Source organism: Lagenorhynchus albirostris, chromosome 3 (genome assembly GCF_949774975.1).
Source record: "Lagenorhynchus albirostris chromosome 3, mLagAlb1.1, whole genome shotgun sequence".
NCBI lineage: Eukaryota > Metazoa > Chordata > Mammalia > Artiodactyla > Delphinidae > Lagenorhynchus > Lagenorhynchus albirostris.
Window position 1 is genome coordinate 168,165,064 of NC_083097.1, and position 27,459 is coordinate 168,192,522.

General features: G+C 60.0%; 1 protein-coding gene across 1 annotated transcript; it reads right to left on the minus strand.

The window, feature by feature from the left end:
- Nucleotides 1-2,876: 2,876 nt before the first annotated feature.
- Nucleotides 2,877-27,265, minus strand: PIAS4 (protein inhibitor of activated STAT 4). The gene is made up of 11 exons (XM_060145591.1): nt 27,130-27,265; nt 21,734-22,160; nt 10,512-10,596; nt 9,762-9,803; nt 9,290-9,380; nt 9,050-9,178; nt 8,845-8,950; nt 6,154-6,227; nt 5,903-6,063; nt 3,748-3,878; nt 2,877-3,411 (listed from the first exon to the last, which is right to left on the minus strand). The coding sequence occupies exons 1-11, from the start codon at nt 27,154-27,156 to the stop codon at nt 3,143-3,145; spliced, it is 1,542 nt and encodes a 513-aa protein (XP_060001574.1). The 5' UTR covers nt 27,157-27,265; the 3' UTR covers nt 2,877-3,142.
- Nucleotides 27,266-27,459: the final 194 nt, after the last annotated feature.

Consider the following 27,459-nt stretch of genomic DNA (forward strand, 5'->3'; position numbering starts at 1 on the left):
CCTCGGTCACCTCCGACTGCAGGGTTTCTGGAGGCCCTGGGTTGGGGTGGCCTCAGCCCGGGAACATCAAGTCTGCCAGAGGGCCCCAAGGTGCCAGCCCACGCTGGGCCCCGCTGACATGACCCAGGATCCAAGCTGGCTGCTTCCACCCACGCTTCCCGGGGGAAGTCAGGCCGGGGTCCCCTCACTGGGGACAGGGGTCTTAGGCTGCAGCCCCTCCTCTGGTTTGGGGTCATCATACACAGCCACTTTCAGGGCCCTGGAAGAGCCCTCCTCCCGTCTGTCTCCGTCAGACTGGGGCCAGCGGGTTGGGGTGGGGGTGGGGTGATGGAGGGGCCCCGAGGGGACACAATGGCCATGCCGCGGCCTGGGAGAGGAGGGCCAGCCAGCCTCTGCCAGGAGCTTGGGGAGGATGCAGAGTGGCGGCTCCGGGGGTCCTCCATCAGCAGCAAGGTCACTTGCCTGTCTGTGCTTACATGGACCCAGGTCTCCAACTCGGGCCAGGGTGGGTAGGGGACCAGGGCTTCCACAGACAGACCCCGAGGGGACCTGAGCCAGCCAAGAGGGAGACTGGAGGCCTCGGATGATGGTGAAGGATGGTTCTGCAGCCACTCGGCCCAGGAGGGCATCTTCGGTTAGGCTCCCATGCCTCCCCCGCTAAGAGAATTCTTGCATATTCGGAGAATTGTGCAACCATCACCTCCATCTAGTTCTAGAACACCCTCATCACCCCACAAAGAAACCCCTTCCCCACTAGCAGTCACTCCATATCCCCCTCTCCCAGCCCCTGGTGACCTCTAACCCCTGTCTCTGTGGATTGCCCTGTTCCGGACATGTCATATAAACGGAATCACATACTATGTGGTCTTCTGTCTGGTTTCTCTCACTGACCATCATGTCCTCGAGGTTCATCCACACTGTAGCGAGCGTCAGTGCTCCGCTCCTTTTTAAGGCTGAATCGTATTCCACTGGGTGGATGGAACACATGGTGTGTCCATTCACCTGTCAGTGGACATCTGGATTTTTCCCAGATGAAAGGGTTATTGTTTCACAACAACCCTTTCGCTGTTGTGAATCATGCTGCTGTGAACAGGTGTGTACGAGTGTTTACGTGAGCCTGTTTTCGTTGACCTTGGGGTAGACACCTAAGAGCGGAGTTGCTGGGTCAGATGACAACTCCAGCCCAGGACTCTCCCACCACAGCTGCCCCATCTTACATTCCCGCCGGCGAGCTCAAGGTCCTCACTTAATCCCCGTCCTCGCCATCTAGCCGTCCTAGTGGGGGTGAGGGGTGAGGTGGCAGTTGTGACGTGCCTTTCCCTGTTGACTGATGATGTCGAGCATCTTTCTAAGGAGCTTATTGGCCATTTGTGTATCTTCTTGGCCACCCAGGGGGGCAGGGGCCATCCTGGGATTCAGTGGCTCAGTTTGAATTCCTTGCCCGGTCCAGGAGACACACACTGGACCTCGCAGTTCAAGGTGGAATCTTTCTCATTTGACCAAATGCTGTGACTTCTGAATCCGGAAGGCCATGCAGCACAAGGCCAGGAGAAGCGTGGATAGGGCACAGGTTTTGTCCTTTGCTCCCAGCCATGGCCCCGACGCACAGAGAAGTGGACGCTGCGGTAGCTTCACCTTGACTTTTTTATTTGCGTTTTTAAAAAACAATTAAATTAGAATACAAATATTAGAAAACAGCGGCCCTCGGCTGCCAGTGCAGACGGAGGGAGGGCTGAACTGCACAACCGAGTTTATACAGTAAAACTGAATTTGCCCTCGACCAGATTCACGTCCCTTTCTTCTTTAGACCTGAAATGATATTGCTTCCTGACTAGGAGAGTTCTGTTTATACAAAGAAAAAATATTCCGGGTCTTGGGGGTGAGGGGTGCGGCGGGGAAGAAAAGAAAAAGCAGAAAGAATGGCGGGCACAGGAGATCTGGAGAACCAGGTGTGGCCTCCGGGGGACAAGGGTGCTGGGCGGGGGGCCGGGCACCCAGCTGCGGGTCCCTGGAGGCGTCTGGGGCCACTCTGGGCCCCCGTGGTCGCTGGATTGCCCCCCCCACCGGCCAGGAGCCACCTGGGTCTGGGCAGGGAGCTGAGGCCCAGTCCTGTTGGAAGACAAGAGTGAGGCTCCCGGGGGAGCGGGTGCCGGGCAGGCCTCGTACCCGTCGGAAAACCCAAGAGCAAGGAGAGGGGGAAGGAACCGCCCAGAATGGAGAGGCCAGGGCAGGTCCTTGCCGACCCCTCGGAAGGGGCCACGCCCCCCTGCCCCGCTGAGGAGGGGGCTGGCGACGGCGGCGTCGGCGTCCGTGGACACCTGCGCTGTTCCGTAGGGAAGTTAACCTGAATTGGAGTTACCGAGGTAGCTGGCTAGAAAACAGACCCCCCCCACGCCACACGGTGCCGCGCTCTGGGGCCCCCGCCTTCCGCCGGGGGTCCTGGCCACACGCCGGGTCTTCAAAATACCAAGTTATTGCACTTTCAAAAAATACAACACATCTGTGGCTAAACCCTCCCTGGCCCCCCCGCCCCGCCCCCCACTGCCCGGCCCCGCCCCCGCCCCCCCCCCACTCCATGGCTTCTTGGCTAAAAAAAAAAAAAACGCTCCCTGCTCCCGGCTCTCAGGAGAGGACACGCTTGCAGAGAGAGAGAAAGCAAAGGAACAGACGAACGTCAGAGTCGGGGTCTGCTGCCGGGGGAGAGGCTGTCCTCCCCGCATCCCCACCGCCGGGTCCCTCGCACCAGCTGGAATGGTCGTCCGGGGGGCGCGGCGACCTGGGCCCACCCGCCCTTCCCAGGGTTGGCTCTGACTTCGGGCTCCAACTCCGGCCAGGGAAGTGGCTGTGTGGGTGGCTTGTCTTGTTTTTAAGTTTGATTTTTGTTTGTTTTTCTTTTTTTTTTTGACTTTTTTTTTTTTTGTCGTTTTACTTTTTTTTTTTTTTTAATCCTCCGATAGGAGAGTCCAGAGGTACAGGTGCCAGGAGCCAGGGAAAGGGGTGGAAAAACAAAATGAACAACAATAAAAAGAAAAAAAAAAACAAAAATCACTCCTCCCGCTGTGCCCGAGGCCCGCCTGCGCCCCTCTGCGTGGTGAGCACCAGGAAAGTCGAGTGTCCGGCTGGTTGCGGCGGTGGCCAGCGGTCAGCAGGCCGACACCAGGCCCTTCTGGAAGGGGCAGCGACGCTTGGGCCGGGGGCCATCCTCGTCCTCGTCCTCGTCCTCCTCGTCCTCGTCCTCGTCCTCCTCCGAGGACGACGAGCTGTCCAGCGTGAGGTCCACCACATCAGCTCCTGGCTTCCCGTTCTCCACACCTCCCGCCGCGCCGCCCCCGCCGCCCGCGCCCCCGAGCGCGCTGCCACCCCCGCCGTTGACATTGGGGGTGGTTGGGAGCCCATTAGCATCCGAGGTGCCTGCGGAAGAGAGACAGGGACAGATGCTCAGGATGGTAGGTGACCCACAGAGAAAGGAAATCAAGGCCGGCGAGGGGCGGGGACAGCCTTGTGCAGCAGCACACCTCGGAGGACGGAGCGAGGTGGCCTCAGGCCACCAGCTCCCCCGTGCTCTGGATGAGGCCCGGCACACAGCAGGTGCTCACTAACCACCTCAGACGCCCCGCTCCAGGGGGATCAACTCCACCGGGACGGTCGCGTTTCAGATAAAAAGGCCACGCGGTGGGATAGAGTCAAACTCAGCAATCGGCAAACTCTGGGAACAGAAACTCGGGCAAAGCCCGGCTGAGGCCTCACCAAGCACAAGGATGGGGCACTGGGGGCTGCAGCTGCGCTCCTTCTCAGCACGGATTGGGCACCACGAGCCGTCCACCAGGTACTCGATCTCGTCGGCATCCTCGCACTCGCTCAGGATCTTGGAGAGGAGCCTGGGGGCAGGAGGAGGGCCTGCTGACTCCTGGGCCCCACCCTGCTCCCCTGGCTGGGGGTGGGATGCTCACTGAGCCACTTCCTGCTCTCCAAAAGTGGCTTCAGGACAGCACTGGCCGCACCTGCTGACCTGAGGTTCGGGGCGGGGGCCCATGCCAGACCGGGAGCAGGGACACACCAGAGCCCCCAGCGTTCGTTCAGCATCAACACTGCACCTGCCTCCAGGTGACTCTGACCACCTCAGTCATGATCACACAGGAGGGAGGCCTTCTCCAGGACACCCTCTGTGGCAGACGGGGCCCCTCCCAGCCCCATCACCATAGTATGAATACAGCTCTGCCATAGTACGGCAGAGGGTCACCACAGTATGACTACAGCTCTGACTGAAACGTACTTTGCACCTGGAAAACTCCTACTCACCCTCCAAAGCCCTACTCTACTGCTCCTCTTCTCCAAACAGAGCACAAGCAATAGGAATGTCTGTCTCTGGCTCGGTCCTCCCATCCCACATGTCCAGCTGGGAGTTCCCTGAAGGCAGGGTCTGGGATGGAGTCCTTTTGACCCCGAAGCCACCCAGCTAAGGGCCAGAAACCAAGTAGCAGGGCCTTGTGGAATAAATGCACGACCCAAGGACCCTTCCCCCAGGAAGCCTCCCTGGCTATACCCAGGCCGCATGGGCTGATGGAATGGCAGTCCGTGTGGGGCACAGTCACACTACCCAGCCCCAGCCCCATCTGTCCCTAGAGCTGTCAGTTACCACCACCCGGGCCTGAGTGACCTGCTCTAGGCCTGTGGCGGGGAAGGCGGGCCCTGGGCTGCACAGCTGCCAGGCTGGGAACAGAGCTGCTATTCAGGCCCAGCCCTTGTGCCCGGCCCCAGGGGCCTCCTCACTCCACCCCAAGGCTGGACAGCGTTGGGGTGGCTGCTCGGCTCCTCCAGGGAGGGGACCCAGGCTCAGAGCTGGTCAGGCTGGGTTTGAAGTCCTTGCCTGGCTACCTGTGAGCTGGGGGCCTGGGCTGGTGGCCACCCCTTCTGAATCTGTCTCCTCATCTGTAAGGAGAGGATGATCAAGGTCCACCTCCCTGGACGGCTGGGAGGGAGGGCTTCTGAGACCTCGAGCGCAGTGACCAGAGGGAGATGAGTGCCCGATCGTGGGGACAGTTCACACGCGGCCACTGCAGGTCAGGGCTACCCCCTTCCCCGTGGCACACACCCCAGCCGCGCCTCAGCCATTGTGTGCGGGCGGGGGCCATGCAGCCAGCGGTCTAGGGCTGCCCCATGGTCCGCTCCTGCCTGGGCCACCAGGTTCCCTACCCCAGCCCCGGCTCTGGGGACAGAAGTGGGTGTGGCTGGCGCCTGGCAGGAGCCAGTCAGTCAGGTGCTGGGCTCAGTTTCTGGAAACTTAAGACCAGAGCAAAGTTTCCCTTTTAGGGAGAATGGCCTTTTTCCCCTTGTCCCCCCTGCGGCATGGGGAGGGCCTGCTGCTTAGGCTCAGGGGACAGCCTGGCCGCACGCTGGTGTCACCTAGGAAAGGGCCCAACAGAAGGTGGTCAGAGTTTTGGGAAGACGTGCGTCCCCTTCACCTTCCTATGTGGAGGATGTGATCAAGCCTTTGCTGAACGCCATTTGAGAAGCAGCTCCCCGAATTGTGCAATAGGGTGGAAGCTAGGGGTTCTCGGGTCCCTGTTTTACATGGGGGAGGAACAGACTCACAAAACGCAAGGTGACGTGGGGAGCAACAGTGGACCTCGTGGATCTGGAGCCCCACTTCTGAAGTCTAAGCTACGCCATTGCCACCCAAACAGCAAAGGCCCTGACAAGTCCCACAGGGCTGACACCCACCTCTCTCTGTAGCCCAGGGCTTGCAGAGCTGCCACAGGGTGCTGCTGGGTAGCCCGGATGCCCCAGGAAGCCTCAGAAGCTGCATGGCCCCTCTCCTCCTTCCAGAGGCCCAGACAGGCAAGGGGCCAAGCCCAGCACAGCCTGGCAGGCGGTGGGGCCCCCGTGCGCCCCAGCTACTCACCCATCGATGATGAGCTGGTCGTAGGGGGCTGGCTTGTCACACACCGGGCACATCCAGGTGGGCTTCTTCTCGTTCATCTGGAGGTAGAAGACGGCGTCGAAGCACTGCAGGTGTGCGCAGGTCTCCGCGCGGCAGGGCACCGACAGCCGCATCTTCACCAGCTGTGGGGGTGGGAGGTGATGGGTGTGAGCAGCTGCGCAGCAAGCACTGTCCACCCAGCCGCACCCACAAACCCGCGCGCCCCGACTCACCGGGCAGATGAGGGAGACCCGCACGCCAGTGGTGGCAATCTCACTGTCGGGGTCCAGGCGCAGCTTCTCTTTGACTGTGGGGAAGGGGCGGCTGGTGTCAGCGGGGCCGAGGGGCAGGTTTTTCCAGCAGCCAGAGATGCTCAGGAGGGCAGCAGTGAACACCCTCAGCACCCCTTGCCTCAGCTAGACACGGTGAGCACCCCATATTCACCTCCCAGGACCATGAGGCACATGCTTTAGCTCCAGGGCCCAGGACTACGAGGAGAATCTATGTTAAAAAAAAAAGCCCTGGGCAGGAACTTCCCCTGGTGGCGCACTGGTTAAGAATCCGCCTGCCAGTGCAGGGGACACGGGTTCGAGCCCTGGTCCGGGAAGATCCCACATACCGCGGAGCAATTAAGCCCACGCGCCACAACTACTGAGCCTGCGCTCTAGAGCCCGCAAGCCATAACTACTGAGCCGTGTGCCACAACTACTGAAGCCCGTGTGCCTAGAGTCCATGCTCTGCAACAAGAGAAGCCACCGCAATGAGAAGCCCGTGCACCGCAACGAAGAGTAGCCCCCGCTCGCCGCAACTAGAGAAAGCCTGCGCGCAGCAACGAAGACCCAATGCAGACAAAAAAAGAAAAAAAGCCCTCGGCAGCAGACATTTATTTTTGACAATAACCTGGGTGCACAACGAGGGGGGCCAGCCCCCCAACAAGACTGCCCTTTTCTGGAAAGATCCAGGCAACAAAGAGCTGCCGTCGGCCACCTGCTGTGACTGTTCGCTCTGATGAAAACCGCCAGGACCTCCCGCACCACTCCAAGGGCTGGGACGCCCCAAGGCCAGGAGAGCCCCACCAGGGACGCTCAGAGGGCGGGTGAGCCCACGAGCACAGCTCCCTTGCACTGTCCGAGTCTGCTTCTCTAACAGATCAGAAGACAGCGGGCGCCCACCATAAAGCCACGGCACGCTGAGCCCACGAGGTGGAGGAAAAAAGCCTGGAAGGAAACTGGCCCACTGCAGCCCTGAGGATGGGCCTGCAGGGGGCGCAGGGAGGCTGGCCAACCAACCTGAGAGGGGCAGCGGTTCAGCTCCATCCCCAGATGGCTCGGGACTATGCCCGGGCCCTGCAGAGTGGAGGGCACTCGTCTTGGACGATGGGACTGCCCTTCCCTCCTTGATACAACGCCTGCGTCCCCTCCTCCAGAGAGCCTTCCTCCGCCTCCCACACGGGGTCGAGGGTGACCTGCCAGCTTGTCCTCCCACCCCCTCAATGCCCCTACTGTCCTCAGTCACCCTGTGGCTCCCATCTCTGGCTAACAGGTGCAGATAAATGGTAGACCCAGAGACCCTGGCCCCTCAAAAAGACCCTGGGCAGCTGAGGACGGGTGCAGTGCATATCATGCTTCAAAGCAGGGCCTCAGTCCTCCTCTACCTAATAGAGGGAGGGCACGTGCAGCAGGAAGGGTTCAAGTGAGACAGAGAACAGGACTTCCCAGCTGCCATCAGACAGCAACCCAGCAGGCACGATGCCCAGCCTGAGCTGGCTGTGGGAAGGAAGCTGGGGGCTTGCTTCAGAGGGGAGGCCCTGCCCACCCCAGCAGGGGCCCGGGCTTCCCATGAGCTGCGACATATGCTGCCGCGGCCCCTGCACTGCCCCAGGCCTTGGCTCCAGGCCGGTCATGGAGGAGTTAAGCCAGGCCTCCCCATGCCCGTCCCCACCCTGGGGCCCACGGGTGCCTGGATGAGCCCTGCCCAGTCCTGCGCCAATGCCTGAACCTGCCAAGCGGGCAGGTGGCGGGGGGGGGATCGAAGAAAGGGCCATTTGAGGAAACAGGCAGGCGGCAGGGCAGGGTGCCTAGGCTGAGGTCCTGGGGTCACAGAGCCCTAACCCTGCCACACTGGCCTCAGTGTCCCCACTGGTCAGACTGGGACGTGGCCAGGCCCCACTGCTTGGATCCATCCGCAGTGAGGATGGAGTCAGAAGGCACCCCGCAAGGGCCTCCTGGCGACCAGAGAGGGAACTCCTGAGCCCCCGCTGTGTGGTAGGCAGCCCCCGGGGCAGGACACAGGAAGGTTCTATCTGCCCGTCTGAGTGGCTCTTCTGGGTTTTTTTAATGCTCTGCGTATCCCCACCCCCTTTTTTCTGGTTCTTAAAAGTACAAAAAAGAAAAAAAACCAATGATCTCAGCATTCCGGTGCAGACCCTCATCATCACGTGTGCCTCCACTGGGAATCCATCCTCCGCTCCCACTGAGAGCTGGCCCCCGCCCCCTCCCGGTCCCGCACAGCCGCCAGAAGCACCCGCCTGGAAAGCTGATCACCTGGGGTCTTCTCCCCCACCCCCCCCGCAAGCCCTCCAAGCCTCCTCGCCCACCAACCCCGGCTCTCCTCGCCCCATTCACGGAGCTCACTGGGGGGCTTTCGGCACACCCAGCCCATCCCTGCCTCAGGGCCTTTGCACTGATGGTTCGCTGCCTGGCTCCCCCTCCTCCTTCTGTATCCTCCAGAGACCTCCCAGAGCTCCCCAACCGCCAGGGTGACGGCCAGACCCGGGGAGGTCCAGGTCCCCCACAGGCAACAAGCTCCTGAGGACCAGGCCTGTGCCTTGTGCCCAGCAAATTGGGTCAGCAGTGATGGAGCCATGGCCACCCCCAGGGACCGTGGGGAGCCCACCCAGCAGTGCAGAAAGCCCCGGGGCTCACCCAGTGCCTTGCACAGCTCCGGGTGCTTGACCCCGATGGTCTTCAACCTCTGCAGCAGCTCCGAGGAGGTCAGTTGCCGCACCAAGTACAAGGCCACGGAGTAACTCTGGCGGTGGGGGAGGGGAGCGGAGTCAGGGCTGCGCCAATGGAGGTGGGGTGGGCAGGGGAGGGAGGGCAGAGGGAGGGAGTTCCAGGGCCTGCTCACCTTGCCGTAGTTCCCCCAGGTGACGGTGATGCGGTTGGTGGCCGAGGACAGGTACATGAGGTGGGTGAGGTTAATGGGGCGGCACGGCCTCTTGGGCTCCACTCCTGGCTTGTTCGAGGGGTAGTAGCCCTGGAAGCAGACACCATGGCTGCGCCCATCACAAGGTGTTCCATGTGTCCCACCCGCCCCACTCTGCACTCTCTGCCTCGCCCCCACAGCAGATCTGGGGGGCCCACTCACCGGGACCGAGCAGTAGCTGTGGTTGACCTTCACGGCGATGTTGGGTGGGTACTGGTCTTCCTGAGGGCTGCTGGTGTCTGAGTAGCAGATTCTGCAAGGACACCGGGGACCATAGGGCCACGGCACCTCGCGCAGGGGAGGGCACGCTGGGAGGGGCGGGGAGGACAGATGGGGGGCGAGGGTGGACCCGTATCTAGAGTGGGGCTGCGTGCTGGTGTACCCACGGACAAGGCCAGATAGCAGAGGTGTGTCGGGGTGTGTGTGTGTGTGTGTGTGTGTGTGTGTGTGTGTGTGTGTGTGTGTGTGTGTGTGTGTGTGTGTGTGTGTGTGTGTGTGTGTGTGTGTGTGTGTGTCTCTCTCTCTCTCTCTCTCTCTCTCTTCTCTCTCTCTCTCTCTCTCTCTCACAGGAAGGGAAGGTGGGCAAGGGTCGTGTCCCCACCCACCCCCGGGCCTGGGCCACACCTGGGCTTACCTTAGGACGACCTGCACGGCCTTGACCCCAGGCTGCAGTTCTCTGTGTGGGGGGAGGAGGGGAGGGTCAATAGCAGGACAGCGCCCAGCAGCCACCTCTGACCCTTCACTGGGGGGACCAGCCAGACGGACTAACCCACTACTTCCTTCCCATGGCGACCGAAGGCCAAGGGTACTGCCTAGAGCGTTCTCTCCTGACATTTACTCACGGGTGATTTGGGCAAATGACCGCCTCTATCTGGAAAATGGGGGGCTGGTACAGATAGTAAGAGGGTTGGTGGGTGTGGGCCTTGTGCCCGAGGAATGGCAACCCTAATGGTGACTTCTATCTCAGCTGGAGATTGAAGGCCTCAGAGAGCAGAGTCAGAGCCCTGGAACCAGCCTGCATCCCTCATCTGCTCACCGGGGGCAGCTCTGCCCCCAGGGGACACTGGGGATGTCTGGGGACATCTGTGGTGGCCACGACTGGGGTGCTCCTGGCGTCAAGGGGGTGCGGGCAGGGATGCTGCTCCACACCCCACAGAGAACGTGCCCTGACCCTGATGTCCGGAGCAGTGAGGAGGGGACCCTGTTAAAGGGGGACGATTGGCCCACCTTGGGGCTGTGGGTCAAAGGTGGTGAGAATGCGCGGGCCATGAGCATGGGGTGGGGGCCACCCTTCCCCGCCACGCTGAGCCCAGGGTCTGCTGCGGGCCTGGCGAAGGCTGCCCTGGGCTGCCACAGAGGCGGGCAGGGGGTGGGCACAGCGCACCTGGAGTTCCGGATCAGCTCCACCTGTCTGGGCGTCAAGGCAAAGATGCACGGGCTCTCCTGAAGCTTCTCGTTATTCTGTGGAACTGGAGACAAATTTGGGGTCAGGGTCACGTCTGTTCCCTGGCGAGGGCGCCGACCACAGTCATTCCTACAGGCCTGGCCCTCTTCAGACTGGGAAGTAGGAAATGGGAAGCTGAGCCCCACCCAGGTGGGATGTATTTGGGGGATCCTGCCCCTTCCTGGGTAAGGAGAACCAAAGCCCATGGTTCAGGGAGCAGTCATGCCCCCCCATGTCCCCCACTGAGGGCCACTCGGGGAGCAGCAGCCTCTTCAGCCCTCTGGGGCTCAGGCATCTACTCAAGAGGACCGAGAACTGCTCGGCGGGGGCAGAAGAGCTTTGCTGGGCCAGCAGGATGCAGCACACCAGGCCGCGTGCCCTCGGGCCAGCCACTTTCTCCAGGTCTGTGAGACGCCAGTAACAACTCTGTCCCCAACTCCCAGGGCTGTTCCGGGCATCTGGTGAGCCATGTACCCAACCATGCAGCACTCGGCCCAGGCCCCGCACGTAATGAGTTCTCAGCACGGCACTGCCAGAGGGAATGGGGACAAGTTGAACAAGGTCCTGCCTCTGGCACTCACGGGTTGTCCAAGGAGATATGGAAGTGAACTGGCAGTGAACCTCCAAGTGCACAAAATAAGAGTCACAGAGCAGCCTGGCCTGGCTCACAGCGGAGGTGTGAGGAGGGCAGCAGGGACAGCACACACAGAGCCCTGCTCGCCATCATGGAGCACTGGGTGCAGAAGTCGGGAGAGAGTCTGCCGGGGATGGAGACCTTGGCAGTGAACAGCTGGCTCTTCACTCTCAGTCATAACTGTACTGAGAAGCCCAGGAGAGATCAGAAAGCACTCTGAACTGAACGAGAAAATACAATACTCCAAAACTTGTGAGAGGCAGCTAAAGCAGTTGTGAGAGGGAAAGCTATAGCTTTAAATGCTTCTATTAAAAAAGAATGAAAAGTGTTTGAAATGAATGATGTATGCTTCCTCCACAAGAAGCTAGAAAAAGAAGCCCAAACTAAAAGCCAAAGCCATTAGAAGGGAGAAAATTAAAGATAAAGATGGAAGTCAATGAACCAAAAAGCCAACAACAGAGAAAACCAACAAAGCCAAAGTTCTTTGATACATACCTAGCTAGACTGAATGATAAGATCGTGAGAACACAAACTATCATGAATGAAAGGTGGACATCAGTACAGATTCTATAGCCTTCAATAGGGGGCTGTAACTTCATGCCAATGAATTTGACAATTTAGATGAAATGAACAAACTCTTCCAAAGATGCCAACTATGAAAACTGGCACCAAAACATATAGAAAGTTTGAAAAGCTTTTTATCGGTTAAAAAAACTGAACTCATAATTAAAAACCTTTCCACAAAGGAAACTGCAGGTCCAGCTTGGTGGATTCAATCAGATGTTTAAGGAAGAAACCATATAAACTTTATATAAACTCTTCCAGGGAGTCCCCTGGTGGCCTAGTGGTTAGGATTCTGGGCTTTCACTGCCGGGGCCCAGGTTCAATCCCCGGTCAGGGAACTGAGATCTTGCAAGATGTGCGGCATGGCCAAAAACAAATAAATAAATAAACTCTTCCAGAAACTAGAGGAGGAAGGACACGTCTCAACTCATTTCCCCCCCTCCCCCGGTACGCGGGCCTCTCACTGTTGTGGCCTCTCCCGTTGCGGAGCACAGGCTCCGGCCGCGCAGGCTCAGCGGCCATGGCTCACGGGCCAGCCGCTCCACGGCATATGGGATCTTCCCGGACTGGGGCACGAACCCGTGTCCCCTGCATTGGCAGGCGGACTCTCAACCGCTGCGACACCAGGGAAGCCCCTCAACTCATTTTAATGAGGCCAGCATAACCCTGGTTCCAAAACCTGACAAAAATGCATCAAGAAAGGAAAAACACAGCTGAATATCCCTCATGAACGTGGATGTAAAAAATCCTTAACAAAATTTTAGCAAACAGCCAGGGCCCCTGGGATCTGGCCCTGGAGTGCAAGATTGGTTGAAAACCTCCACACGTCCACTTAAAGTGGCTAAAATGACAAGACCAACAATTCCAAGTGTTGACAAGGACCTGGAGCAACCAGGACTCTCTGCTGGGGGTAGGGGTGGTTGTAACATGGTACAGACACTTTGGAAAACTGTTGGGCAATGACTAGTAAAGTTAAACATACACTTACCCTGTAACCAGCAATCTGCTGTTAGCTATTTCCCAATTAAATGGGAGTATGTCTACAAAAAGACCTGTGCAAGAACGCCTGGCTAATTTATTCCTGGCAGCTCTAAACTGGAAACAACCCAAGTGCCCCACAACGGAAGAACAAATGGACAAGCTGTGGTACATTCATACAGTAAAGCTTGTAGTCCATGCATCGACACGGACGAATCTGAAGCCCCAAAGCTGAGCCAAAGAAGGCAGACACAGAGAAGTACATGCTGCGTGTGCATTATACCACCTTCCTGAACAGGCAAAACTAATCTATGGTGATAGAACTCAGAAGAGAGGCGGCCTCTGGGGGTCGGGGGAAGGCAAGGACTGCCTGGGAGGGGGGCCCCTCGGGAACTTAACGGTGATGGAAATGTTCTGTATTTGGTGGCATTGGGGTTACTCGGTCACATGCATTCTCTAAAACTCAAGTTACGCACTAAATATCTGTGGATTTCGTTGTATGTAAACTATACCTCAATGTTTAAAATTTTAAAACTACACTGAGAAGTGATGATCATTCTGGAACGAATAAAAATATCAAGTCACTGTGTTGTACCCGGAATTAATATTGGATTGTAAGCAATCATACTTCAATTTAAAAATAAATTTGATGAAGCCAAAAAAAAAACCAAAACCAAAAAAAAAAACCCCACCAAAACTAAACAAGGGACTTCCCTGGCAGTCCACTGGTTAAGCCTCCGTGCTCCCAATGCAGGGGGTCCGGGTTCGATCCCTGGTCAGGGAACTAGACCCCGGATGCCGCAACTAAGAGTCCACATGACGCAACAAAGATCCTGTGTGCTGCAACTAAGACCCGGCGCAGCCAAAAAAGGAATATCGGCTCCAGGCCCTATGTGGAGGAATACTATGCTCCCGCGAACACAGGGAGTCACGAATTAAGCAGCTCTTTGTGCTCCGACAGAGACTAATCCCCAAGATGGTTTTAAGTGGAAAGAGCAGGTGCAGAGCAGTGTGTACCTCAGGCTGCTATTTGTGTAACCAAAACCAAGAAGGGGGTCTGTGCAAGAGCCGCCTCTGGGGAAGGTGGGTGCCAGAAGTGGCCACTACCGCAGCCCTGGAGCCGGGGGGAGGTAAGGCGTCTGCTCTTTTTATACTGCAAACCCTTTAGGACAGTGGTGGGCAAACTGTCCCTACAAAGGGCTGGAGTGTAAATATTTTCAGCTCGGCAAGCCACACTGTTTCTGCCTCTACGTCCCCACTCTGCCTTGTACCATGAAAGCCGCCAGTGAGGGCGAGCCCGCGCCCGCCTGGCTGGCGCGGCCTGGGTGGGGGGCGGACAATAGGGAGCCCTGGGGCTGGGCCCAGGCCTGGTCGGCCCACCCCTGCTTCAGAACCTTCTGAATTCCAAAGCGCAGCCTCGGGTAGGCTACTTAAAAAGGAAACACAATTTGAATTTAAAAGCAGCTCGGGCTCAGAAGCCAGAGCTCCCGGGCCGGGGTTCGTACCCCAGCTCTGCTCAGCCACGCCCCCATCCCCACCCAAGCCTGTGCGCCCTCCACGCAAGGGACCAGTTTCTCGGGGTTCACAGTGCCGGGGCCGGAGCTGGCGCTCAGGAAGAGGTGGCTGCTGAAACCGCCACACTGCTGCCGCCAGTTCCTGCTCGTTGTGGAGGGAGGGCTAGTCCCTCCGGAGACCCGGTTGGGGCCCCTGAGAAGGGCTGGCTAACTGGAGGGCTGGGGTGAACGTAGGCTACCTGCAGATGCGCCCAGACCCGCCCGAAGAGCCCCGGGCAATTATTTATGGGGGGAGGGGGTCTCACAACATCTGAGCTGGGCCGCCAAGCCTGGGGGGGCGTGTCAAAAATACTCCCCCCGCCAAAAAAAATACTCCCCCACACCACAGAGTCCCCTGGGAGGCAGGGGAGGGGACGGTGCACCGGCCAGCCAAGGAGCTCTTCCTGCAGAAACCGCGAGAGGGGTTGCCGAAGAACTGGCTGCGCAGTCCCTTTCCCGGAAGGACTCCTATTTCTAGGTGAGCCTGCTGCAGAGGCAGGGGATGCATTCCGAATCCCGATTTTCTGCTGTGCCATCAGCCTGGGGTGGCCGACTGTTCCCCCAGGAAGCCAAGTGGCCAGTGGGAGGCCAGCTGCCAGCTCAGCTGGGACACAGCGGGCAGGGGTCCCCCAAACCCGGACCTGGGCCATCCACCACCAGTGGCAGCCCCACCCTTCCAGCTTTCAGGGCTGAGATTCAGGCGGAGTCCGTGACCCTCACCCTCACCCCCACTATCAGCTCCCTTGGCCAATCCCGTTGTTGAGGATTTCCGAACGCGCCCAGGGAGGTCCCTTCCCCCGCAGTGCTCATCTGATCAGTATGAAGACCCCTTGCCGGTCTCCTGGCTCCCCCCAGCTCTGGGCTTCGGGGGAAGCTCTGTCCCCAGCCCTGGTAGCCTTGATTCCACCGCAGCCACCCTGGGCGCCTCCTTGTGCTCCCCACCTGCCAAGAACATACCTCGGGGCCTTTGCACTTGCCATCCCCTCTTCCAGAACATTCCTCCCCCAACCATCTACACAGCCCTGGTGTGTTTTAAGCCTGTGCAAATGCCACTGGAATGAAGCCTTCCCCGAGTGCTTGTATCTAAAAACTGCACCCTCCACCCCAACCCATCAGCGACACTGGCACTCCCAACCTCCTTCCAGGCTCCATTTTTCTCCCAAACCCTCACCTCCTAAGAATTAACACAATTTTCCCGTGTCTTTGGTGCGTCGTGGACACAGAACCTCCACAGAACCAAAACTACCTCTCCTGTCACCCATGCTGCACAGCAGGGTGGCCATGGGGGTCCCCTGCCAGGCGGCTTGGGGGCTGGGATGAGGTACATGCCCTCCCAGCCCCAAGCACACCCAAAGGCCTCAGCCTCAATGCCTCTCCGGGACTAAAGGGAGAACCCCTGCCCCAAGGTCCTCAGGGAGCTGGAATCCCAGGAGGAGCCAGTGGACCAGGGACTCAGCCCCCAGGCTCAATCAGAGACCCCGAAAGAGGGCCTGGCACACGCAGGCGGCTGCCAGGCAGCCTTGCAAACTGTCACCAGGGACGAGTATTTAATGACCTCAGCAGGTGCTCACCACATACTGGGGTGGGGGGGCGGGGTGTTCTGACAAACCAGCAGTCAGGACACACCACACATCCGAGGTTGCACACGCAGACAGAAGGCAGCAGCGACAAGAACAAGCGCGTGACTTCATCGCCGTTAACCAGTGTGTTCTATGATGAACACATATTTTTACAAAAGTTTAAATAGAAAGAAAAGAACATTTTAAGAATTCGATCGGGGGACTTCTGGTGGCGCCGTGGTTAAGATTCTGTGTTCCCAATGCAGGGGGCCTGGGTTCGATCCCTGGTCAGGGAACTATATCCCACATACACGCTGCAACTAAGAGTATGCATGCCGCAACTCAGGAGCCCCTGCCTGCCGCAACTGAGACCCGGCGCAACCAAATCAATAAATAAATAATAATTTTTTTTTAATTTAAAAAAATAAGAGAATTTGATCAGCAGGGACTTCCTCCCATTGGCCTGAAGCCCTTCGGCAGGCAGCCCCTGCCCCTGGGCCCCCGAGGCCCCCTCCTCCAGGCTGAGGCCTGGCCCCAGTGGTGATGGCGGGGGGCGTCCTGGAGGAGGCAGGAAAACAGGTGCCCCAGGCTGGGCGCAGGGGCCTCACAACAGGAGGGGGTGGACGGGTACAAGCCCCAACTAAGGGCTCTGGGTTCGAATCCCAGCTCCTCCACTCACGGGGCGAGGAACCCAGACTTCCTGCTCTTGGGGTTACGGGAGGAACAAGCACTGAAGGAATGACTCAATGTCTTTCTCACTGCAGCCTTCAGGCTGCTCCTCATCTCCAAGCCTTTGCTCACCTACCTCCACCTCACTCTGTCCTCTGGATGCAGTGGGGAACAAGCCAGTCCCAGGCGATCAACAATGCCAGGGTTGGGAGCAAGGCCCCAGAGGAGGAAAGAGTGGTAAGGAGGTGAAGGAGATGAGCTGTAGATCAGGCGATGATGGGGCAGGGAGGGCCATGTGGGTGTCCTGGGAAGAGTGTGACAGACAGAAGGAACAGCACATGCAAAGGCCCTGGTGCAGGACCAAGCCCGGAGTGCTGGAGAAGGCTGGAGCAGAGTAAGCGAGGGTTAGGGTTAGGGTTAGGCCAGGCGAGAGAGAGGAGGTGAGGGGAGGGAGGAGGAACGTGACCAGCTGCTATTCTAAAAGCTTCCTCTGGGGACTTCCCTGGTGGTCCAGTGGCTAAGACTCCACGCTTGCAATGCAGGGGGCCCGAGTTTGATCCCTGTTCAGGGAACTAGATCCCACATGCCACAACTAAGAGCCCGCGTGCCGTAACTAAGACCCAGCGCAGCCAAATAAAAAATTAAATACTGAAAAAAAAGTAATCATCTTAAAAAAATAATAAAAAATTTAAAAATTAAGAAAAATAAAAGCTTCCTCTGGCTGCTGGGGGTAAAGTGTGTGGGGAAGACACCAGGAAGGAGGTTGGGCAGATTAAAGCCAGGGGCGGGCACAAAGTCGGGGGATCACAGCAGGCGGAGGTGAGCCACCTCTGGCAGGACTTGGGGTGGGCTGGAGGCCTCGCCTGGGACAACCTACACGCCCACCTGAGGGCCCCCTCACAGGTAATGCTGGGTGCTCCCCAAGGCACCCACCTGCTGCAGAGCTGATGGAGCCCCTCCCACCACCATGGGCAGGGGAGGCCCAGCCAGCCCAGTGGGTCAGGCCACCTGCCCCTGGATGCCACAGACAGCCCATGGGCCTGGTGGGTACCACGCTGGGCTGTGGGGCGGCAGGCAGGCCTGCCGCAGGGGTATTATCCACCTCAGAAAGGACGCGAAAGAACAAGACCTGGGAAGCCCTCAGGACAGCCCAGTCGGCCACCACCGTTCCCCGTGCCCCACCGATCTTGGTTTTTCTGGCCTCTGCCACCCACGTCCAGGCTACTCTCCCTTCCCCAGCCTGCGGCACACCACACTCTGGTCACAATGGCCTCCATTCATGAGCTCTCTCACCACCGGGCCTCTGCCTGGAACACACTCACCCACCCACCCCCTTTGTCCGGCTTGATTGCTACTTATCCCTTGGGTCTCAATAGGATTGTGACCTCCTCCAGGAAGGTTTCCTGACTGCCACCTCCCCACAAATGCACAATAAGGGGGCTCCTGGTACTGACAGCGCCCTGCCCCCCCCCTCCGCCCCCGGGGAACCCTGCACTCCCTGACCGGAGCATTCCTCGCCCGTCACCGTTTAATCACCTCTAGGGCACCTTCCTGGCAAAACTCGCCAGGTCAGGGACCCCACTACCTTGCTTGGGCAATACCAGCCAAAGGGCTCGGAGCCTGAATGAGGGACGTATTGATACACTGGCCCTGCCCAGTGGGGACAGGGCTAGACCAGTGGCTCTCCACCAGAGTCAGCGCCGACCACGTCCTGGAGCATAAGGAGAACTGGGGGGCAGCTTGCTCACCCTGCTGGGCCACGGGAGTGGTCCCAGCCCACAAGGCGCTGGCCACAGGACACCGGGAGCCTCGGGGAGCAGCGGTGGGACAGGTCGCGTTTCCTTCCTTCTGCCCGTGGTGAGTCTCATGATGGTACCTCGTCTCCCCCACGCTCCCTGGCCCTGAGGTCTGGGCCTCCCAGAGCGGACACTCAGCCTCTGCCTGCTGACACCCCAAGTGGCCAGGCTTAGGGGACCCTCCGGCCATAAGAGGGTTGAGCCCCAAGCAGCAGTGTTGGACCCGAGACTGCATCCCCGGTCCCTCTGAGTTCTGCTGTGGGTGAGCAGCAAGCGCCTCTGCCCCCGGGGGTGCCTGGCCCAGATGGCTGGGCTCCCTGTTCTGAGAAGAGGCCTGAGGTCCAGAACCTTCGTGTGGTTCAGTACCAGGGCTTCCCCACAGGGAAGCAAGGTGCCAATGGCGCAGAGAGGGGGTCAGAGGAGGGAAGATGGCTGAGCACGCGGCCCCGGAGTCCCTTCCCTCAGGATGCCGTGTGACCTTGGGCTAGTCTCCTGACCTTTCTGGGTGCCAACCCCCAGCCCCCGCTGGAGTGGATCATCTTCCTCCTAAGGTCCTTCCAGCTCCCTGTCTGTGGCTCTATTATTCCCCTCCCCTCCCCCAACGAGAACATTCCCCTCCACGTGATTTATGTCTCCTGTCTGCCTGGCGCGGTCTCCATCCCGGAGCCTGCCTGCGGCTCTTCCGGGGAAATAGGACCAGACTGTTTGGGCCTCGTTTTGGTCGGCAGGGCATGACCAGGGGTGAGGGGGAGGGGAAGCTGGCTAGAGCCTCCTGAGGTGGCTCCTGGCAATGCCAGTGCTGCAGAACTCCCTGTGGGGAGGCGCCCAGGGTGAGGGGTGGGCGGACAGAACTGCCGGTGCTGGAACAGCAGGGACCAGATGGCTTCAGGGCCACCGTCAGCGCTCGATGAGGCCTCCCCCAGGAACCTGGGCAGCCCCCAGGGAGTCCCTGAGGAGATGGGAGTCTCGGGAAAAGGGTACATCCTGGGAGAGGGGCAGGGGAGTGGGTGGGAGCAAAGGCAGGGTGGGGTTGGCCTCTTTGTTCTGAGCCAAGAGCAGAGTGATTCCTGGTGTAGACAGGGGAGCAGACTCTCCCGGAGATCAGGTGACTGGGGTCCCTGGGGGCTCAGGGCAAAGTGATGCATTGTGGGGCGGGAATGGTTGCATGTTTGCGGGCAGGAAGGAAGCCCATGGTCCGGGCAGGGGAGGGAGGCTGCCGGCCCTGAGTTCAAAGTCACCTCCAGTCCCAGGCCCCCGCCCAGCGCCAAGCCCGCCTTGCAGTCTCCCAAGCCCACCTTGCAGCCTCCCTGTAAAAACACTGCCTCCCTGATATAAAGATCGTGCTTGAGTCCTTAGGAAGGAGTCTGAATCTTCAGCTCGACCTCCAGAACCAGCCAGCCAGCCAGGCCTGAGACTCCAAAGCCTGCAGGGGGGGTGGGAGGTCTGGGGAGGTTGGGAGGGGGCAGGGGGATGGGTCCTGGCATCTAGAGAGAGGTTGCGGGAGCAGAGACAGGGAAGGTCATCCTGGAGAAACTCGGGAAGGGGCCCTGGGTCCCCAGTGCTGCCACGTCACCCCCACGATAGGTGCTGGTGAGCCAACCTGCCCCCCACCTGGGGGCTGGTGAGAAACCCCTCCTGGTGTCAGAGAGAAGGCGGGGGAGGGCGGAGCCCCCGGGCCAGAGTGTGGGGCCTCAGACCCCAGGGCCAGGAGCACCTGAAGCACTTTCCTCCACCTCTTACAGCCTCACCTGGAGCCACAGGCCCGCGGGGAGAGCCGCCATCCCTCCCCCACCCCCCACCCAGGGCAGGACGGAGGGGGCCGGTAGGCGCGCCCGGGGCTGGAGCTAAAGCCTGTGTGCAGACAAGGGCCCCCTGGACGATCAAGGCAGGCTGCTGGGTCAGCACGGTTGGGAGGGACTGAGCCGCGGGGCCAAGGGCACGGCGGGTGGGGGCATGGAGGGACCGTGACCTCGGCCACAGCACACAGGGACCGACTCACGACCAGGGCCTACTGTGACGGGCAGCAGGACCCACAGCGTGGGTAGGCTAGGGGCACCCCGAGGCTCTGAACAAGGGGTGCTAGAAGTGAACCTCCACAAGGGTAGGGGGCTCTGTCTGCTCCCTGCTGCACCCCCTGATGGGTGCCCACCCAGCAGGTGCTCAGGTATATGCTGTGTGACTGGGTGGGTGATGAGTCGCAGGAGGGGTCTCCAGGAACATTCAGGCACCTGGTAAAACCTCAGGGGTGACAGGAGCCCCATCGCATTCCACTTGCTCTCTGGAGCCCTGGAGGCCCAGGAAGCTGTGGCTGGTTGGTGTCCTGGCCCCAGAGCTCAGGGCAGCATCTGAGGCTGAGTCTAGGCTGACACCCACTCCCAGCCCTGTCATCAGGGTGGGAGGGGGCTGCTACAGGCCTGATACACAGCAGGCCTGTCCCTCAGTCAACGTAAGGGACAGAGAAACGAGGACAAGGTTCCCCGGCATCATCTCCTCTATCCGCGCTGCACCCCGCCTCTCAGAGGCACACCTGGCCATGTGCTGACGGGCCGGCCCATGTTGACAGGCCTGAACCCGCTGACCGAGGTCACTCCCGCAGGCTACCTACTAGGAAACAGCCTTCCGCAGGGGGCGGGAGGGAAGGTCGAACCTCCAGCCCCTTTGCCACCAGGAGTAAGACCACAGAAGCCAGCCTTGCAGGTGGCCCCCAGTGCCCCCGTCTCCTGGTGGTCCAGCATGGTGGAGCCCTCGCCCACGTTGCACCAGAGTTGGTTCCTCTGACCAGTGGAATGTGGCAGAAGCGAAGATATGCCACTTCCAAGCTGAGGCTGCGAGAGAGCCCTCAGCTTCCAGTGGGGTCATGCACTCACACAGGTGCACATGCTTTCTCTCTCCCTCTTTCCACCGCAGCCCCCCTGCCCCGATCATGGTTCCGAGGGAAGCAAGCCACCACATCATGCTGGGAGGACGCTCAGTCAGCCCCCAGAGGCCCAGGCGGCAAGAACTGGGGTTTCCAGCCAGCAGCTGGCAACCACGTGAGTAAGCGCCCCGCCCCCAGCCCCAGTCAAGCCTACTGATTAGGCAGCCCCCCAGCCGACAGGTGGACTGTGACCCCCCTGAGCGACCCCAAGCCAGAACCACCCAGCCAGGCCGCTCCCGAGTTCTGACCTTCAGAAACTGAGGTGTCGGCTGTTTCGAGCCACTGGGATTTGGGGTAACTTGTTACATGGCAACAGGTTACTAATTCAAGGACCCCAAGGTGGCCCCTGTGCTTCCTGGGAGGGACAAGCCCCCCTCAGCCCCTCAGCCCTTGATGCTCCCCAGAAAATGCTCTGGGTTGGCTGCTTGGCTGGCCTTGGGTGCTGGGAGAACTCAGAAGGTGGGGCCGCCCCCAGGGGCGGCGGGGACTCACCCAGCTCGGTGGGCTTCAGCAATTCATCCAACATGTTAAAGAAGGGCAACTTCACCAGGCGCACTTCTGGCTTGAGGGTCTTGGCAGGCAACCGTCCGAGTCCGTTTAAGTACTTCCCGTAGAGCACGGGGTAGTCAATGTTGGGGCCCGTGAGGGGAGTCCTGGGCACCGAGCTGGCCCGGTCGTAGGTGGAGTGCATGGTCAGGGGGTCCAAGGGCCGGTGGGGCTGCGGCACGGGCTCCGAGCTCTTCTTGGCGTAGCGTGTCTCGTAGAGTTCCTTGATCTTCTTGAACAGCTCGGGACTACAGTCAAACTGGACCAGCTGGAGAGCCCGGGTGACAAGTTCGTGTTTAAGTCCGCTCTTACTCCGGCCGACAAAACCCAGGAGCATCTGAAGATCAGAGACTCGGAAACTCATCACCATGTTCTGGGGAAGAGCAACCACAAACACACAGGTTCAGAGGGATACGCTGCCAGGGTGAGGGACTGCCTGGGCCAGCTGGGGGGACAGTGAAGTGAGACCCTGCTAGCAGCTGGCCGGCCTGGGGCCCCCAGGAGGAGGAGGCGGCAGCTTCTGCCCCAGTCCCACCGGCGGGCTTGGTCCCACCTTCATGCCTGTGCTCAGGCTGCCGCCTTGCCCTCCCCTGAGGGGCCCCCTCCCCGCTCAGCCCTGCTCCCGTCCTCCCCCTCCAACCTTCCTCAGCATCACCAACGCAGCAAAAGCTCGTCTGACTGACCCCCCCCCACCCCCAGCTGCTTCTATTTTAGGTCCTCTTTTCCCATCTTCAAGCCTGAAAGCATCCCCAGGGCAGGAACTGGGAATCTTGCTTCTCCATAAACAGCCTCAGTCACGCTCCAGCTGAGAACACTGATGGCCTCTCTGACCTAGGCCTCTTCGTCAGGGAGGATGGCGGGTCCACCTCATCGGGATGTGGGAAGGACCAGATGAAGCGATGCACGTAAAGCAGAGTGAGCGCTCGACCAAGGTCGGCCACAAACACATTTTCCCTTTGGTCTGGAGCATGGTAGCCACCGCTTGCTTAGTACTGACTCACCTGCCGGGGACTGAGCTGGGCGTGTGATTATGCACTTAACTCTGATCCTTCAAACACCCCTACCAGGTTGGGGTGAGCTCCAGTTACAGACAAGATCCAAACCATACTCTGAAGCCGGGGTGGCTCCTCTCTACCAGGCTGCCCCAGCACCGACTGATTTCAGCTGAGCGCTGCCGAGGCCGTCAAAGCGTCTGCTGGTCCCCCCCACAGGCGTCCTCCCCTTGGTGCTGTGGACACTGGGGCCATCCCGGGCATGGTGGGGTGTGGAGCAGCATCCCTAGCCCCGCGCACTCGATGCCAGAGCTCCCCCAAACCCCAGTCGTGACGACCACAAACGTCCCACAGACATCACCAAATGTCCCCTGGGGGGCAGGATCAGCCCCAACAGAGGAGCGCGGGGATCCAGCAGCCACAGAGGCTATGAACTGACCCGTGGCAAAGTGATGACTGGCCACTATTACCTGGCAGGGCCCCTCCAACGAAATCAGACCAAATACAAGAGAGCAGTGGAGCCCAGTGTTTTCTGTGGGACTGGCCGGCAGTGGCCTGCCCTCCGTGACCCTCTGGGCTCCCCGATAAGCTACATAAGCAAAGTATCCCGGAGGGATGGGCCAGCGGGGTATGGGGGCCACCCGTGCCAAACCCTGAAGCTGACCTGTGATGAGTGAAATGTGGTGGGAAAAAGACACTTCCGGGGTGGGGGATGGAGAAAGAGAAAGTACAAGCGATGACAGTGGACATGGAAAGCTGGCGAGCCTGGGGCAGGACAGCACCCAAAGAAACCAATAAATCACTTAAACTCAACTAGAAAAAGTCTGATGGTCAGAGGTGGGCGGGACCCCCTGCCAGGCTGGTTACGTGCCACAAGGCGCTGCTGTTTCCAGGCTGTCAAAGAGTGAGCTGTGGAATCTGATCGTGGCTCCAGGAGTCAGGAGCCCTAGGTTCAAGCCCAGACCCTGCCCTAGGTTCCCAGATGACCCTGGGTCTGCTGTCAGGCTTCTCCGCAGTTTGGACAAGATGGGAACTCTAACGTTCTTTCCAGCTGTACGGCGCCAGGCTCCTGCTGATGGCAGAGGGGTCTGACGGGCCCAACATGACACAGACAAAGGTGCGGGGAGGCCCCATCCTGCCTGCAAAGCTTAGAGGGGGAGGCTTTTCCTGCTGCAGGGTCTTTCTCCTACTCCTGCACTGCAGACGGAGAGCGCCCACCAATGCTAAGCACAAGGGCCTTCATGGTCACTAATCTCACAAGGACTGGTGCCCATTACACAGGTGAGAAAACTGAGGCTCTGAGAGGTAAGCAGCTGGCCCAAGGCCTCCCTGTGCATCCGCAGCAGGGCTAGCGGTATTTGGACTCGGGGCCATCGGGCTCCTGAGGCTGCTTACTTCCACTCACACCCAGCTGCCTGGGAGCCCCTCACTCCCCAGTACACCCGCTGCTTGGGGGCCTAGCAGTCTGCTGGCCCTCCAAGAGTCTGAACACTTTTGAAAACAAAGAGGCTTCGCCTCCCTCGGCCTGACTTCCTACCTTGAACAGAGAAGAAAGGCTTGTAGACAAGATGTTTCTTCTGGAAGAGCCCCAAGGCGCTCCAGGGGAGAGGCAATGTCATATGGAAGCTGACCGCCCACCATGGAGCCAAAGGCAGGTGGGCCTGGCCTTTCAGAGTCTGACCACAGCACATCTTCCTGCCCCTGGGAGCCCCTGCCCCTACCTACCCCTTCCACCAGGTTGGGGCCATCCGGAGCCGCCTCATGCACGCGCATCCCGGGGCACACCCCTCGAGCTGCCATATGTTCATGACTCGGATTTCTCAGCAGCTGCCACCACTGAGGAGCCTGCCCTTGACACTGGAAGGGAGGGGGGGCCGTGCAAGCAGGGTGCAAACGTTCAGGAAGAAGCCCCAAGTGCTGCGCAGACCACTTCCTGCCGCGGCTTCATCCTGACCTGCCTGCCCCTCAGATCTGTGTTTATAAACAGCGCCAGGCCCCAACGGCTTCCAGAGCCTCAACTCTGGGCTCCTTCGGAGCCGTGTGGAGAAACAGCAGCTGCGCTGAACTTAACAGGGGCGCCTCTCCAGGAACTAAGAGCTCCGTGCAGAATGCTACACACCCTCTCAGGGAGTTCCCAGACCACTCCCCACCCCCACCCCCAAGCCCCTCCCAGGGGCCTCAGGTTGAGTGTCTCAGATTTCCAAGCTTATCAACAAGCCCCTCGCTCTCCCCTCGGATCAGCCCATTCTGGACCCCAAAAGACAAAGTCTCCGGCTCTCGCTACAAAAGGCTGGGAAAGCACCTAAAAGAGGGGGACATTTCAATGACAGGTAGGCACTCCACAGTGACAGCAAGCGACTGAAGGAGAAAGAAGGCTCCCTAGGATGGGAGCAGGCTGGGCTCACGAGGCTCGTGTTTTAGAGCACTTGAAAAAGGGTCAACTTGATCTAATTGGGGAGGGGGGCCCCAGCCACTGGAAGGTGAAGTAGAGTTCATCAGATCATATTTCAAGGTCCTGGATGATATAAGAGTTCAGATCCTACTCTCTGGCTGGAGTGGGGGTGGGCGCCCAGAGCCACAGCCCCACAGCGGCCTGAGGAGGTTAAATTTCAGGGCTCCAGGGGACTTCAGGCCGCAGGTTGTTGCCTTGGGCTGGCAGAGTTCAGACCTCTGCATCTCTAGGGCAAGTCTCAATTTCTCAAAACTCCGGAGAGGGGCAGCCATGTGTGTGATGCAGGTATATGGAGAGGGCACTCAGGGGTGAATGGGGCTAATACCCTATAATCACAGAACCCTGAGGGCCGCATTTCAGATCCCAGTGGGAAGGGAAGGGAGATGTAAGGAGAGGGAGGAGCAAGAGAAAGAAAACATTTACAGGTCAGGACCCTGGGGAGGGGAGAACAGCAGGGGGAGGGGGCGGTGTCTTGGTCCTGCAAGGTCCGGTCCCCCACCTCCCTGGGATCAGCGGCCTTGAGTAAACTTCTCCGGGAAGAACCCTAGCCTAGTCAGGGGCAAGGGTTCTGGAGCCTCACCTCGGGGAGGCATCTGGGAGAAGATACAACCACGGGAGAGGGATGCTCCCAGCTTAGTCCCAAGAGGATTAAAAGGGGCCCCAAGCTTGAAGAGGTGGCATCTATGGGATGTGGAATGTGGACCCCAAACAGGAATACGGGGGAGAAAGACTAGAAACTAACCACCAGCGTCCCCCAGCGCCGGGAGCCCCCAGCTGTCCCGTCACGTGATCGCCCTCCTAAATACCCTACCCTGCAACCAGCCAGGGACTCTCCAAGGACCGACGTAAGAGACCGGCAAAAAGAGAAGGGTGCCTCAGATGCCAGAGCTGGGTGCATAAACAGATCTAAAGCAGGGGTTCTGGGGGCTGTGTGGGAAGGGAGTGTGATCTGAGCAGTAGACTCACGATGGGGTAGAGTATAAGGGAAGCAGACAAGGTTTGGAAATGGGACTCTGATCCTGCGAGTGTGGGGTCCAGAGACCCCAGGAACAGTCCAAAGCAGCACAGATGCTGTCCTGAGGGTAGAGGGAGGAGGAAGGCAGAGCCCAAGACCCAAGACTGAGAGGAGAGTTATTAGGAAGGCGCCGACACAGGGGCCAGGGCTCAGTCCCATCGGGGAGGGCAAGCTGTTATCGCCGCGCGCACTCCGGGGTGAAGAGGGTGTCGGGAGGGGGGCGGGGCTCTGGGACCAGAGCGGGAGCTGAATATTGGCTCCAAACCCTAGCCTGGGGTAGAGACCCCAAGAGACACACTGTGTTTGGGGGCAGTTCAGGACCCCAGCTCATCACCCCGGATGGTGGAAACGGTGGCAGAAAAGTCAGGGGACCTTTCTGGGCAGGAGTCGCCAACCCCAGCCTGGTCAGCTAGGCGAGGAGGCTGAGACTCAGATGTACCAGCCCACTGTACCATGGGGGGCTGGGAGGCGCAGACACTCCCCCAGGCCAAACAGCGCCGAACTCGAGGAGTGGACGAGCAGTCCAGTCAGTCATGCTGTTCGGGGGGACTGTACCTCAAGCTGGGAGGCGCGGCCCTGTGCCCGTTCTTAGGAAGGTCCAGACCCCAACCGCTTGAGCTGGAGGTAGGAGAACCCAACCTCCTACCTGGGGGCTGAACCCCTGGCGCGAAAACTGGGGTGAGGTTTGGGGGGCCCCGCCCCCGGCCTCCCCGCGCCCCGCCCGCAACCGGAGCCCCGGGGCCAGGGGCTGGCGAGGGAGCCGGACGCCGAGCTGCGGGCGGGCCGCACTGTGGGGCCCCGAGCGGAAGGCGCAGACCTCGGCCGGCCGCCCGGCCCCCGCCCCCCCCGCCCGCCCTGGCCGGCGCTGCCGCCGCTCACTCACTTTGGCCTCCACCAGCTCCGCCGCCATCTTGGCCACCAGCGTCCCCCGCGCCGGGAGCCCCCAGCCGTCTCGTCACGTGATCACCCTCCACTCGCGGGCGGGGCCGCCACCGCGGCCAATTAGCACCCGCGCGCCCTCCTCCCCCGGGGCGCGCGCGACCGCGCACTGCGCAGGCGCGCGCGGCCACCGCCCGGGCCTCGGGCCAATCAGGGCGGCCCGACACCGCCCCCCCCTTCGCTCGCGGCGACCACGCCCACCCCTGGCCGCGTCTGGCTTCTTAAAGGGGCACTAGCCCGGCATAGGTGGGGGTGGGTGCTGAGTCCTGTCTGG